Source organism: Haemorhous mexicanus, chromosome 15, assembly GCF_027477595.1.
Source record: "Haemorhous mexicanus isolate bHaeMex1 chromosome 15, bHaeMex1.pri, whole genome shotgun sequence".
Taxonomy (NCBI): Eukaryota; Metazoa; Chordata; class Aves; order Passeriformes; family Fringillidae; genus Haemorhous; species Haemorhous mexicanus.
This window is the reverse complement of record NC_082355.1, coordinates 4018605-4034247: the sequence shown is the minus strand read 5'-3', so window position 1 is coordinate 4034247 and position 15643 is coordinate 4018605. Positions and strand designations below refer to the sequence as shown.

The 15643-nt window shown below is 43.6% G+C and overlaps 1 protein-coding gene across 7 annotated transcripts in view; it reads right to left on the bottom strand.

Annotated features, from left to right (window-relative positions):
• Nucleotides 1-15643, bottom strand: part of EBF1 (EBF transcription factor 1) — a 269031-nt gene that overhangs the window by 241231 nt on the left and 12157 nt on the right. For all 7 annotated transcript variants that reach the window (XM_059859784.1, XM_059859782.1, XM_059859783.1 and 4 more), the window contains exon 6: nucleotides 8960-9028. In XM_059859784.1, the coding sequence (XP_059715767.1) occupies nucleotides 8960-9028 (69 nt within the window). The remainder of the gene's footprint in view (nucleotides 1-8959; nucleotides 9029-15643) is intronic.

The window sequence follows — 15643 nt, the reverse complement described above, 5'->3', positions numbered from 1 at the left end:
GGTGAGAGGAGCACTAGGAAAACCCAAGAATGAAGCAAGCCAATACAACCCTGGCATCGCAGCATCACCTTTTTTTTTTTTCTGGTAGCACTATTTTTCATCTCTTTTTAGCCCAGCACGGCACTGGAAGAATTAAAGAAAACAATAAAAGAACAACTGAGTGTACAGGGTAAGATTTACTGGCATTTACTTTTAATTCCATGGTCCTTTGCTCTGTGGCTTATCAGCCCTATGTCAGCCCTTTTTCCTCCTTTATATTTCATGAGGGGACCCACATGCTGGTACTGAGAGACAGAGCCCAAGTGTCTATAAGCTTTTTGTCAGGTAAAAAGAGAAGAAAAAGGAAAGGAACAAGAGGAAAAGCAAAGCTAAGAGGCATCTATTAGATGTCACTAGGCTTTTGTATTCATGTCAATGATTCAGGATTAGAGTATTTGAAATAATCTTATTGAGAGAACTCAAAAGCCCCACAGAGGGAAAGCCTGCTCGGTAGCATATGGCAGAGCAGCAGACAATATCTTATTAAGGATGTGTTAGCTAACACCATTACTTTTTATATTACATTACTGAACTCTGGTGCCTCAGCCCGTTAGCGAGATGCCGTAGTTGTGGAATGCCGCATTGGACCTGTTCTTACAAACCCTCAAAGATTTGGCTGGGCCTCCTGGCACGGTGGGGGTGGGGAAGGGGGGTGGTAGTGGGGTGCAGCTCCCTCAGCCCTCCCCGGAGCCCTGGGAAGGGGAAATGGTGTCCCCAAAGGAAGGGCAGAGCTCGCAGTGCCCTCCCACCCTCCCCACTTCAGGTCACCTCCCCTCTGGGAAAAACGCGGGGTATAGAGGGCAGCTGCTGCTCCAGCCCCAACAAAAAATCCCAAACTATTGCCAGACTCTGCTTCTTGTCAGATGAAGGGAATTTAATTTTGTTATAGTGAATGCTGTTAGTCTAAAAATCTTTCTTTGCTCTTGGACAAAAGCTTGTAATTGGAGAAATAGCTCTTTTTAAAGTTATCTTCATCTGCCTACACCTTTAGAGGCAGCAAGAAACCAAAGACAAAACAGCACTGTTCATAGCATTTCAATGATTGCTCTGAAAGGCTCTATATCTGGGTCACCTTACTACAATCCAGTATATAACTTCAGTGACTTGATATAAAGCCTTTTAATAACTAATTTAATAACATTCACATATTAACAGCAACAGAAAATTCATATTCACATTTCCTATTTCCAAATGCCGTTTTTAAAAAGTGGGTAGTATATTATTCGTTCCACTTTAAATAGTAAAAACCTCTAAAATACTGTCCTTAGCAAAAAAGTAAACACCCAGTTGATACAGTAATATATTCTGATCACAAACTACCTATGCAAAGTTGCTAATGTGACACACTGGGAACTTTGTATGGGTTTTCTGTACTTTTCCAGAACTGTTACAGAAAAAATATCACGATGTTACAGGGAAAGAGGAAAATTCATACCAACATTTCCCACTACTACTACTACAGAGACTTGCTGCCTTCTGAGGAGAGCGTTAAAACCATTTCTAGAAACTTAGCCAGGATTTGCAGTAACCCAAAAGTGTTTCTTACTCTCTTTTAACTTTATTAGTTAGATGTTGTATTAAAATTAAATACTTCCAGCAGGCAGAAGTGCCTGTGAATTTAACATAGTTATTTAAATAAGTGTGGCCAATTACTTATAAGAATACATTTTGGTGGCTGGAACACGAAAACATTTATGGAAACTCACATGAAGAAAACTACTCACACACCTCAGCTCGTGCAGAATAAAGCTTGGGTTGTGTTTTTATCCAGTAAACACTGGGATAGAGCTGAGATACATTTTTTCATGTTCAGAGGAATTTTAGCTAATCTGCATTAAAACTGAGGATCATCTTTGCAAATACATTTCCCCATTGCTCTTATTCATGTATGCATTCCCACTGCGACAGCAAATATGGAAATAAATCAGGTGTTAAGATGGAAGAGGAAATTTATCCACTCCAGAAACTATGTGCGTATATATATATGCATATGAGAAAAAGACAGGGTTTTGGTTTTTTCCCCCTCAAAAAATCCCCACTCTTGAGAGAGAAGACCTGGCACTGAGCTGCATGGAGCCAGGGAGCCCACTGTGCCCAGCACATCCTCCCTGCTGCAGGACATGCTTTGAAGAAGGAGTTCATATTAAGAAATCGATCGGTATGAAGAACACATTTGAAGTTTTGTGACAAGAAACAAAGGGATGGATCCCCCTGCCAGGCTCTGGGCCCCTACTGGGGCCAGAGCACTCAGAGCTCTCCTGGTGCTGCAGGAGGTCACTGCACCAACATTTTTAAAGCACCTCCAACCTCAAATACCCAAATCCTGACACCAGAATGGAGCGGCAGAATAATCCATGAGGTCTCAGATTCCTTTGGACGAGAAAATTCACAGGGTCTTCAGGATGGACTTTGAGGGCTAAAACAAACCAATTCAGTCTCCTAAAATTGTTAGCCCTTTCTGAGCAGGAGATTTTCAGGAAGAGCCCAAGGGACTTACTGACATGGACAGGCTGACCTTGGGGCAGCAGAGCCACCACATCCCATGTGTGCACTCAAGTCACAGCTGGCCAAGCCCATGGCTGTGGGGGAGCACTAGTAGTCAAATGCCAAAAGCAGCAATCTTGTCTTCAGTTCCCCTCATCCCCAGGACATTTAACACAAGCTTTTTTGTCTCCCTAGAAAAAACTCAATTTTTACTCTGCATCAGGACAACCATTTTTCTTCAGGAATGGGATCATCTCCCTGCTTAGAAATTACAGAGCATTCAGCACAATGAGCCTGCTCTGCAATAGAAGCCTCTGCTACATCACCAATGATATTAAATAGTAATAATCAAACATAAAATCACAGTTAACTAAAACCCCAAACACTAGCTGTGGATTCAAAAGACATCTCTGAGAGAAGTAAGTAACTATTAGAGTAGTGTGAAATGTTTGCAGTGAAACCCAAAACCACATAAGGCTTGCCTGGTTTGGGATTTAATAACAAACTGAAAACTCAGAACAGGTTTGCTAAGAAACTCACAAACCTTCTGAGTGAAGCTCAGACCAAATTAAGGTTTTGCATAATACTTCTGAGATCACACAAAAATTCTTGTACTTGGAGGCAGAGAGAAGAGTAATCAAACAAACAATAAGCAGAAGCTGGTTTGACCCTGACCAAGTTCATTCAGCCCCAAGAGCAAAATAAAGGAATTTATAAGTAGCAGTGATATGTGCCAACCCCAACAGGCTGAAACCAAGAGATTTTTGCAAGAATCCTTGCAAAGTTACCCCCAACTCTAGTGATTTCATCACCAGAAGGAAGGCTGACACCACATGCATGAGGAGCACTCATAGAGAGGCAAGCATGCAAGCCTGAATCTCAGTGTGAGAAGCATCTACTGATCAGTCTCCCATTTATCTCACAACAGCTCAAAATGCCTTTGGTTGCCTAAGTCATGTGGGAAATGTTCTGGGTAATGCTTCTCAGCTGCATCAATCACAAGCAAATCCTGGAGGATGTGTGTTTGGGTCCCTCCCCTCTCAGAAATGTGTGGGCTCACAGGCTCCTGGAGCTCGCATGAAGCGCTCGAGGCCAACTTCTGTCTCTGAACACCCTGCTCAGAGGCCCAGGGGGTTTAGGCAGCACAGCCTGAAAAGACAGCCTGAGAGACATCTCTGTGCAGTGCTGGGGGTAGCTCTGTCACTCAGCTTCTGCTCCCTGACTCCTCCCTGATGGATCAGTAACTCCTATCTAGCTCGGGAAGAGGCACAGCAATTGGGGGGGGGGGGGGGGGGTGGGCTGCTTTCCAGCACAGAATTCCAGATAACAGCCAAATATTCACAGCTAGGTACATTTTGCACCTAGGATGTCTATCAGAGGGCTCCATGCCTCCCTCCTGCTCCTTCTGTGTGGAAAAGCCACCCAAGGAGCCAGCAGTGATGGGACCCCCAGGCTCCCACAGCCCATCCCTGGTGCAAGCAAGGGGGGAGGAGAGCATTGGCAGACATAGCTTCCCCTGACCCCACACAGCCAGGTTCTGGTACTGACATGGTCAGGGGGACAAGGATGGGACCAGAACAGGGCAGGAACCTGCATTCCTGCCAAGGGGCCACTGCCGGAGCACCTGGCATCTCCTGCCACTTTGCTGTGCCACCAGTGCTGTGATGAGCCCAAGTCCCTGCAGGCTGGTAGGGATCAGCTGCACCAGTGACCCCATCCCTTGCAGCAAAGCATCCCTCAGCAGCTCCCTCTCAGCAAAACCCACTTCATCCCCTCTCCTGTAGGGCAGGTTCTGCCTGCATCTCCTTTCCCCTCCCTCCAGACATGGAAAGCTACTGCAAAATGCATTATTTGCCACATCTACTTCAGCAGTGTGTTTGTGGGGAGGATGCAGGGAGTGTGATACAGTCCTCCCAGTCACTTTTCCACCTGCCTGGAATTTAGGATGAAAAGATGATCAGGCTTGTAAAATACAACCCACTACCTGATGACTTGTAAAGCAGTAAAACAGAGGTAATGAGTTTTTCATGTCCTTGCACAGTGAAATTCTACCCACAAACATAAAACTTTTCAGGTTACAGGCAGAAAGATTTCAAACCCATCTGTAGGTAAGCTGACTTGGTGTGCTGGGACAAGTTACAGAGAGCCCAGATGAGCACCCTGCATATGTTGAAAGCACAGAGGCTTTCCAGACACTGGTAGGAGGCCATGCATTAAAATGTACATTGGTGACAACTGATATCAAGGTATAGGAAATATTACAACCTCCAGCCCATGAGCCCCCACCCCTGCTCCATGGACAAGAGCTGTGATGGCACAGGAAAGGCACAAACCTCCTCACTGCCCCCAAACTGCATCCAAAATGCCACATGAAGACCTTCCATGTATCACCAGAGCAGGGCCAGGAGAAGCCCTGGCCAACCCCTGCCACCAAAGGTCACACAGTCCTTTCCAGGAGAGCCCCAACACAAAGCCCCTTGGCTTCTACCTCACCTAAAGATGACCAACCCGAAAGAGAGACAACGGCCAGTTTCTCACTACAGGTCCTTCCTCTGTTGGTAAATATTAGCAAAGCCAATCCCGGGTCACTGTCATCAGCCTGCTCAAGTACTCTGGGAAGAAGCAAAATTTGGGATAAGCCAGGAACTGCCTGTTTTAGCCCTTTTTCCATGCAATGTCTCAAGCAGGATATATATGATATATATGGTATATATATTTTTTCTGCCGCTATATTTGGGGTTGCAGTGGCTATTCCTATTTTATCAGTCAGTAGGACTCCTATTGACTGGATGCAGCCATAAAAGGTAAAGAAGCCCCAGCAGGCACTGGTAACACCATTAAATATTGGTCTTGACAATGGTAAATTGGGTCTAAAAGTTTAGAACAGAGTGCCAAGAGGGGAGCCTTTTTCCTGAACCAAGGAATAACATAAAGCCCCACTTTCTCCCCTATGTGACTTTTGTCATTATCATCTTTTCTGATTCTTACAAAGCAAACCTAATTAGGAAGCTCTCTCATTAGTCTTCCAGAAAAATTAGCACAGCTTATGCTAATTACTCCTGTAAAATTTAATAAACTCGTTGAAATGGGAATAGTCTAATGAGGTTTTATTTATTGAACTAAGATAACTGTAAGGAAAAAGGTTAGGATACCAGGATATCCAGAGTGGTAATAAAACTACAATTTATTCAATTTCTTCACAGGAATTTTATTGCAAACCTTTTAAATTCAAATATGAGTTACAATTTGAAAGTTAAATCAATCTAGAATTTAATTTAATAACAGGAAGTGCTCTGTGTTTTCTTTAAGTGTGATTACAATACAGCCCTGCCACTGCACTCGTAGGAGGAATTGTACATTTGTATTGTGACAATAATACCCCTTTTAAAATGAGTTCCTGTTCATCAGATCTTCATCTCAACACATGTAACTGGATTAGCAATAAAATATACAGGCTATGCTAAGAAGATGATACAGACACACACAGGTTTCCAAGAAACTTCCTTGGGATGACTGCTCTGTAATCATAATAAACTAATTTTATTCTCCAGAGAAAATTTAAATCACTGTTTTATATGAGTATAAATTTCTTTAGGTCCTTTTCACTGCTGTAACTGCTGATACTATAATAGAGCAAAGTATAAAACAATTTTATAAAGAATAAAGTCATATCCTTTTGCAAACACAGCTACAGACTTTCTTTCTTAAAACCCACATTTTCATTAAAGAGAAATATACAACATGATTTCACATATATCCAGGGTTTGGAGGAGAATACAGCACATGTAACTTTGAAGTTGCCAAAGAGCCTTTTCTCCAAGTTCACCAAACCACCACAAAGCCAGAGCCCTCTCTATCCCGAGTCCCTCCAGCCTCATCAAAGAGAATTAATCAATCCCAAATAGTATTCCAACTTGTCAGAAGAGGATAACATTTCCATGTAAGTACATATGTCAAAAATCCCATGGATAGATTCTATGTTAAACTCTATGTTAGGTCAGAGTCTGTGGATTCACAAGATTTGATGCAAGAGTTAGATTAAATCCATAGGCAAAGACTTGATCAGAGCATCAGACATGTGGGAGTGCTTTAGCCCAAATGGTAAATGAGTTCTCTAAGCTCAGTGCAAATAAAAATAACTAAATATGGCTTTGCATACCAATTGACATAATAGTTAAAAACTGTGCACGGAGAAGTGACAATGGAGCACAAGCAAACACATGGCCTGACTTGTGCAGGCAGTTTAATCACAGAACAATTTTAAAGGACTCGTTTTCAGGTAAAAAGGCTCTGTATAAATCACTTCATCCTTTCCAAACCAAAGGGGACAAGAAAAATGAATAGGATAAATGTCACAAGAAACATCACTAAAGCTACCAACTGTATAAAGCACATACTTGCTTGGCCTAAATTGTTTGAACTAGCCCCAGCCAAGAAAAGGTTTTAAGTACCCTACTGGGACAGATGCGAAGCGGCAACAATAGAAGCCACACTAATGCAATCCAGGTAACACAATCCTGTTTCAAAAACACAGGGAGGGCTAATTACAGTACTGCTGAGTCAAATTTCTTATGCCATTGCAACCCACAGGAACAGGTCAAAATCAAGTGTTATTCAAACCACAGTCATATCAACCTCCTGTATCAAAGTCACAATTTAAAACCAAGTGAAGAACTTAAAAGCTTAACCCATTCACAAGCCAAGTGTGATTCAGTGCGGGGGGCGAGGCAGGGTTTGTGTTATCAGCTTGGAATTGTGTTTACCTTGCATTTTAAGAAGAAACTTCAAAATTGGTAACTCTTGCATCAATTCATGTAAAGACTGAGGAATGGATCACTGCTAGGAAGCTACAGCTGTTTTTTTTTCCTGTACCTATTTTCCTCATTTTGCAGGAAGCATGTAACAAACAGCATCTCAGGCTTCCAAAATTTAAAATTATTTGCAACTGGCAGTTTTGCATACTAGATAGTTAAACAAAATATTTCTGTAAACCTGCCATTAGCATCTTAACATCTCACTTTCCAGTACAATGAAAAATTCATGTGAATTTTGTAGCTTTCATGTTGCTCAAAATGCCGCTCTAACACCATGTTTATAGTGTTCAGCTCTGCAGCATGCTTATAAAACACAGCTCTGTACAGGTTTCACTGAGGGGCTTTCCCCCACATACACTTACTGTGGTGTTACCTGATGCTCAGAGAAGATGAAAATATGCCTAGTTAAAATAGAGAGGGATATCTTCTGAGATGTAAACATTCTCAGGATGACTTATTACAGCTAATCAAAGCATCTGCTATAAGCATCCAATGAAAGCACTTTCCTACCCAACCCATCCAAGAACTGGGAGCTGGGATGGGCACAAAGCTCTGGACTGCTCTCCAGTGGGTCCCCCAACACATCAAACCTAGCTCACCTTCTTTCATAAAATGGATGCTCTGCATGGAAGAGTCTAAGAACTTCATACAGCAAACATAATTCAGGCAGCAATGCAAGGAGAGGCAAATGCTCTGTGCCCCCATCCCTGTGTGTTTGGGGTCCCCCTCTTCACAGCTCAGAGCAGACTGTTGCTCTCCCCAGCCCTGACAGACCCTTTTGGTGCTTGGTGGCCATTTAACTCCTCTGGAGTGATGCTGCACAATACCTTGGCTATCCCACACAGCTTTGGACAACACATTTGGACAATAAAAATGTAAAAATGGCTCTTTGGCTACCATTTTGCATAATTGGCAAGCAACAGAAACTACACATGGCCCAGAACAACAGGAATAGATGTATTGTACTACAATGATTTACTCAGTGATGTCAGATTAGCAATATGGATCTGTTTAAAAACACTATAATTAAGACAGGCAAAAATGAATTAATCAACTGACAATACAGTCAAAATAGTATTCCAACCAAAGAAAATAAGAGGAGGGAAAAAACCTTACATTGCAGATCTATTTTCTTAACTGTTTTTATGCATAAATAAAAGCCTTAAAATGTAGATGGATTGCATCCAACAGAACTACAGTAGCTAAGTGATAATGATTCAAACATTTTTCAAATAAAAGTTAAATATTTATAAGGACCCAACCACATTTCATAAATCACAAACTATTATTATTTTATTCCTGAAGCTTCCCTGGCATAGCATGTGAATTGAGTCACAGAAAGTCAGAAAGAAAAATCTCCTCTTTATGCACATGAATCAGTTACAAGAGCTGGAGCTCTCCACAGAGCAGGGCACTCCAGTATCCCTACATTTTCCCACATATGGCCTTTCCAAGGCAATCACAACTGCAAAGCACAACTAATTCTGTATCAAAAAACCCCAAAATCTCATCCACATAGCCTCCTAATTCTTCCCCATTAGCAACACGGGGCAGGTGTTTCATTATAATGAGGAGAGGGAGGAAGAGAAAAAAAAATGGAAGGAAACAATAGCAGTCCTTACCTGTCAATTATCACTGGATCTGATGGAGTCTCATTTCTGTTGCCACAGCTTTTCTTGTCACAACAGCGGCTACAGAGCAAAAGCGAAAGGATTTAGTGCGACCATTACACTGTAAAATCATCATTACGAACATGTTGGGTTCAAATTGCCAGCTCGAGTTACCCTGCCGGCCCTGCCTGCAAATCAGTCAAATGCACTGGGTCACATATGGGTTAATTACGATGTTTAACTTCTTGCACAGCTGGTTAGCAACGGAAAATACAAAAAGAGAGGGGTTTTGCCCCTTTCACAAATAATAATTCAAGGATCGCCCAAAACAGGGAGAGCTGCCTATTTGTAGCCTCTTTTCCGCGGGGTTTAACAGTCGTCCCGCAGACGCTGGCACACAAAATAAGGCAGATTTTTCCCTGCTGAGCCTGGTTTTTACATTTGCTTAACGCTTGTGTTACACATCCACAAGATATTCCTGCTTCCACACAATTCCCAGCTACTGGCAAGCCTCCCCCCCAAACTCCTAAAGCACAATTATTCTCCCTGTAAGAAGCACTGGTGTTAATGGGGGAGCTGAAATGCAAGCAGCAGCAGCAGCAGCTTTTTATGCTCGAGCGCGCCTGTTTCCCCAAGTTTTCCGAGCATGTTAATGATCACTAATGCCACGGAGAGCTCTGCTCCGGCGGCTGCTGCCCTGCGTCAGGTCAGATACAAAGCAGGCATGTGAAACATAAGCTCCGTCTCCCAAAGCTCTGCTCCATGGCTGACCTCGAGGCTGGGATTCTTTTTGAGCTAAGGTGGCTCATTGTTTCCTAAGAGAAGTTAAGTTGGTGGTTTTTGATGGTTCCTTGTCAAGGGCTGTTTTTGGTAAGGAGATATAAATATATTGCTGGTGAGTTTGTAGGTGAGGTACTTGTTCCTGCTCTGGGTGGGAATCCCTCCCGGTGCCTCTGGAGCTGTGGCAGGGAGCTGCCCTGCTCTTTCCACCAGCCCATGTAAACCCACAAGACCAAGTCACAGCCACAGAGGTCAGCAAAGCCTTTAGATTTCACCCACCCACTCATCCCAGGGAGGAAACCCCCAACTCACAAAGAATGATCCTGTTTGCTGATGTTCCTTAATAGAAAATCCCCCACTGAAGTGAAGGATTCAAGAAATAATAATAAAAAACCCAAGAAGCTCCTGACTTTCCCAGGTCCTCCTTGGTCATCAGGGACCTGCTGGACAAAGCCTGGGCAGCTGCAGGGACCCCATCCATGATGGCACCAAGTGTCAGGCAGTGAGGACCACCCCAGAGGCTCTCTCTGGCCAGACCTGAGCACATCTCAGGTTCAATAAACTTTCTGGTCAGCCCCAACTACACTCAACCAAATCTTTGGAAAGCACTAAGTTTGTTCCCAGTGGCATCCCAGGGACCTGCATCTTGCCTGTATTTCAGCAGCTGTCAGGAGGGACCACTGCTCACTCTCCCTCTCAGATGAACTATTTTCCTTTCCCCAGAAGGTGGAAGAACATCAGGGCAGGAAGAAGCCCTCAGCAGTGCCATGCTATATAAATAGCCTTGTTGGGAGTATGACAAAGGTTCTCTTGTGTTCTGAACAATAGAGTGAATAATATACAGTTACCCACCGAGATTAGCAATAAAGCAACTAACCACACTAAAGATAACAAAAAAGGGGTCTTTTACAAAAACAGCCTGTTTAAACATGGCTTTAAAAAAAATAATAATTTTGTTTTCAAAGAGAGGAAAATACATAATTCTTTTCACCGCAAAAAGCTTCAAGGCAACTATTCAGGGCTGAAACTTTTCACAGTTAACACATGTGCGGTATCTTCATTTTGGTGGAAGTTACATTGTTTGGGATTGCCAAAAAAAACTGCTTAATTTTACAGCACAATACCACAATTGATCCACCAGAAAATGCCAGAGCCTTGGCACCCTGAAAGTATTAAAATTTAGGAAGGAATAAAATATGCTGTAGGTAAATAGTCATGGGGACGTTCAGGGGCTTTTTTGCCTATAAAAGGACTTGTCATTGGAGTGCAGCTAGAATGTGTGGGGTGAGAAAATTTACCCACAAACAAGGCAATAAAAACTGCTAATCATTTTTAAATGATTAAAATGTAATTAGAAACAGAGTTGGCACAAGTTAAGACAATGCAATTCTTGTGACTGAAGTGAATCAGGGCTAGTCCTGACATTCTCCCAGCAGACTGGAGGGACAGAAATTGCCACACTTACTCAGGCAAGCAAAGGTTCCCAGGCTCCCAGCACGAGATGGGCAAATACCAGCATCCACACACCACTGGGCTCAAAGGTTGGCATCTTCCTGAGCATTAACCCAAAGGGAGAGGCAGCCATGGGGGCCTGGGGACAGGGACCTCAGTCTCACCTCCTGCCACAAACATCAGGCACTTCCCAGTGGGAACAACCCAGCTTTGAGAGCAGGAGAAACACTTCACTGCTCCTCAGGTGGCCCCTTAATTGAGGTACCCTCCCAAAAGTGCACCCCAATACTCCCAAGTGATAGTAGGAGAACTCACTCCACGACCACAGTCTGAGGGTGATGTGGCGGAGCTGCATGGCTGCCACATCCCACCATCGGGTGCCTCTCTGGCATGAAAGAAGGCCCTGAATGTTCCTCCATGATCTACAGAATTATATTTTAGAATTTAATTTGCCTTTTGTGTTTTTTCCCCTCCCTGCAACAGTAGAATTGGAGGCCTCTTCACTCTAGTTTTTCTATGCAGAGAATTAAAACATCACACAGATCTTGAGTTTCAGACCTGGTTAAAAGTGCTTTTAATTCAATTTCCCTCAAAAGCTTTGGCTTTTAGTGCCTACTTAGCACTTGGAAATAAGTTCCTAAATATTCAGCACCCTTTCTCCTTTCCCTGAAAGAATTTTAAAATTCCCAGGAGCTTCTCCAAACCACTCAGAAACCCTCCAGCTCCCAGCAAGGCTCTGTGCAGGAGCAGGGAGTGCCAGCTCCTTGCACCCAGGAGGACAAGGACTCATCTTTGCAGTTCTTCCATGACACCTCTCCCCAGGTGGGGCCAGGAGCCACGGCTCAGACACAATGCCATGTTGGCCCACAGGAAAAGCCTACAAAAATTGATTAATTTGTGGGGTATGCTTGTTTTTAAAACCAGGAGTCCTTGGTAGTAATGCAGCCTTGCAGCATTTCCAGCTCCCACACCCGCAGTTGTTGCCATCCTCATGGCTCATTCCCGAGCCCCTCACCATCCCTATCCTGCTCCTCCCCAGGCCACCGCCACCCCCTGCTTTTATTGCTGCCTCTCTCAGCTCTCTGGGGACCTGCTGCTCTCCTGTCTCCTTGCTCCCCATCCTCCTCCTCCTCTTCCCTTCCACGTGCCCGAGGATCTCTGCCTGGGCCCTCAGGACGAGGCCTCCTCACCTCAGACCCTCCCTTGCCGGGCCCGGCCTGGCGCGGCCGGAGCGGCCCCGTGCAGGAGCCCTGCTTTGTGCATCCTGGGGACAAGGAACAATGAGGAATTAAGGGCCTGTGGCACGTGGCCAGCGCCAAGGAGACTTTGGCTGCCAGGCTGGGTGGGAGATGTTGCACAAGGTCCCAGCCAGGTGGGATCCCTTCCACCAGTCATGCCATCAGGATCCATGGCATCCCTGCCCCAAACAGGCTCCTCACCCTGCAGCATGGAGGTGTGGGACCCCCTTGCCAAAACAGCTGTGAGATCTTATTTTACACAGACAAAACCCATATTTTACTCCAACCTCGTTCTCAGTAATCGCTGAACCATTTTAGCTGAAACTTTCCAAAGAAAGTCAGCCTGAGGCTGACACCCTGCAAAGGATATTTCAGCCAGAACAGTTTAAGTTTGGCAAAGCTGTAAGCCACTGAAGGTTTCATAATGGAAATTGTTGAGGCAATATTAACTATAGATGTCCCTCCCCATGCTGCCTACAATACTAATAAATTCCACTGAGGTTGTGAATTCTCCCCAGCTATTAACATTTTCACCAACAGTGTAGATTTTTATATCTGACAAAACACAATTAAATCCTTTGAAATAAACAGCTACCTGAAGCAAACCTCAGCTTCGCTCTCCTACCACAGCCAGGACTCTCACACATTTGAATTCTTTGTCTCCTCCGTGCTGTAGCTGTAGTACACTATAAATACCCAGCTTTGTCACATAAATGCAAAGTTTTATTGTGCAGTTAGCCTTGATAGAAAGCGCTGCTGAAAGTTGTTTAGAAATTAAATATCTAAAACAAGCTATTTTAAAATACAGAGCCCTCACTATTTCATGTCTGAAATGAAGAAATTTCATCTTAGGGAGAGCAAGCTGTCTTTCACACCATATGGCTAATGGTAGTGCATAGCAATTAGCTGGGCTGATTAATGGGGAACAGACTCTAATTTTATGCTTATAATTGAGGCTGCATTTGCACCCCTGGTGCAAATTCAGCACATCCCAACTTCCACTTACAACAGGCAAGAAATCAAGAGAAACAGAATGGTGTGGAGAGAGAATTCTTTCCCATTCTAGACCCCTAAAGAGCATCAGATTTGCAATTTAAAAGCGTGTTAGCAGCACAATAGATGACAGATTTGTGCAATAGGGTCAAGCGGCCTGGTAAACAAACAGCACCCTCTCACACACGTATGGGCAGCAAAGGAAATGGGAAATATCTAATATGAGCTGTAAGAAATTTGAATATGTCTCCCCCACCCCGTCAGGAACACAACATTTGCCTACTACAGTCAGTTTCGGTTTTTTCTACTCCTCCACCTTATGGCCATGAAACATAAAGCAAGGGCTAGCAGTGAATAAATAGGAGAAGAATAAAGCTTCTGAATTTTAAGAACAAAGAAAGTGCAAAGTGCTTTAATAAAGGGAATGACTGCCCATCTTTCCACGTTCCCAGAACAGAAATAATTTTGTCTCAGCCAAAGTATATTGAATGGCTATAAATCTGTGATGCGGGCATTTGGTCTTCTGGTTAAAACTCAGCCCACTACGTAAAGTTTTCATTTACTTCTTACACTTTATGCTTCTGAAGTATCTGTAAGGAAATTAATTCTTTAAAGTAGTTGATTCTGGCTCAGTGAGTCATTCCTACCACCAAACCTTGCTGGTTAAGGATCAGGAGGACACATCACCCAGGACTAATGGGAGATTCAGACCCTGACACTGCAGGCACTTGAACTTGTCCTTAATTTTACTCATGTGCCCAGTCCCACTGTTTTACAGGCCTGTTACAGGAGAAAAGTAAAAGGCACTTGAGTCTTATCAGGTCAGGGGCCTCTTTTAATATTTCCATGAATTGTTCCTAGCTAGGTATCCAGTGTGAAAGTCGTGCTAATTGGGCCAATGAATTTTAGGACAATTACAAGTTGTCAACATGACTGGGATTCCATTTGAAAAGGCAGAAGTGGCCTGGAGTCCTCAGCAAAGCAACAAGGCTCCCAATGGCAGCAGAGGCTCAGGCACCTCTTGGAGCTGCTGATTTGGAGCTCTGGAGCTGATTTGCAGCTCTGGAGCTGCAAACCAATGTTTTTGGTTTCCTGAAAGAAGCGGCCTAGAAAAACAAGACATGAAAACTAAAATCCCCCAAAATCCTGCTGCAAGAAAGAATTTGAGGTGGGAGCTGTTCAGGGTTTCACCCAAGCTAGCAGGGCAAGGAGAGCAACTCCTCTGCCTTCATCATGGGCCCCCAGCAGGGTTTTAGCAGGAGGAGCTGTCAGTGGAGGACAAAACATGCAGATCCCAAGAATTTAAGGGGAAAAAAAAAAATTAAAAAATCAACCAACAGAGAAGTTTCCATCTGAGTATTTTGTCAAAGACTCTCCCCTGCCAGGAAACCCTCATCCAAGTTTATTCTTTTAGAAGTGGGTACTAGTTTTTACCCTCAAGTTACTCCTTTTTAGTAAATGTGTTTTGTAAAAGTTACAACGCATGCAATGGCATTTTTACAGTCTTAAAACAACTGATTGTAACAATGAGCTTATGCAAGAATGCCTCGTCTTCCACCCGGGAATTATTTTCTGCCATCGAATAACATGTAACAAATGATCTTTTCAGACATGCAAAAAACACCCACTAACTTTAATGAGACTGAGAGGTCAAGCTCTCTGAGGTGGAGAAGGGGTCTGTGGTGAAAAGGAAGTAGAGGAGGCTTTACCTACTTCAACCAGCCAGAACAGAGAAGGAAGCAGCTGCAGAAGTTTGGGGGAGAAGATATTTGACTGAATTAAAGTCACCAACCCCAGGCAAGGCAAGAGAGCACTGGGCAGACCCAAATCTGCATGGGGAAGTTTAAAGAAAATCAAGAAGATGACATCTTTTGCACAGAGAAGTTTCAGCTGCTCCACTCTGGCCGAGTGGGGACCCCACGTGAGCAGCAACCAGGACAAAAGAACCTCCTGACCTCACTCCTTAATGCACATCCAGAAAAAAAAAAAATTACTATTTTGTCATTTTGCCGAGGAGTTTTTGTTGGGAATTGGGGACAGAGACGTTTATTGCTACAAGACTATAATAGACTGTTAATTTCGGTGAGGGGACCTTTTGTGGGCTACAGTGTCTAAATGAAAACCAGCAGCATTCTGTTAAGAATAACTCTTTATAAATAATTGAAAACTAGTGTGACAACTGAGACCTTGCTGCTAATTACACACACCGAACTGTGTTATTTTGGGCTTGTTT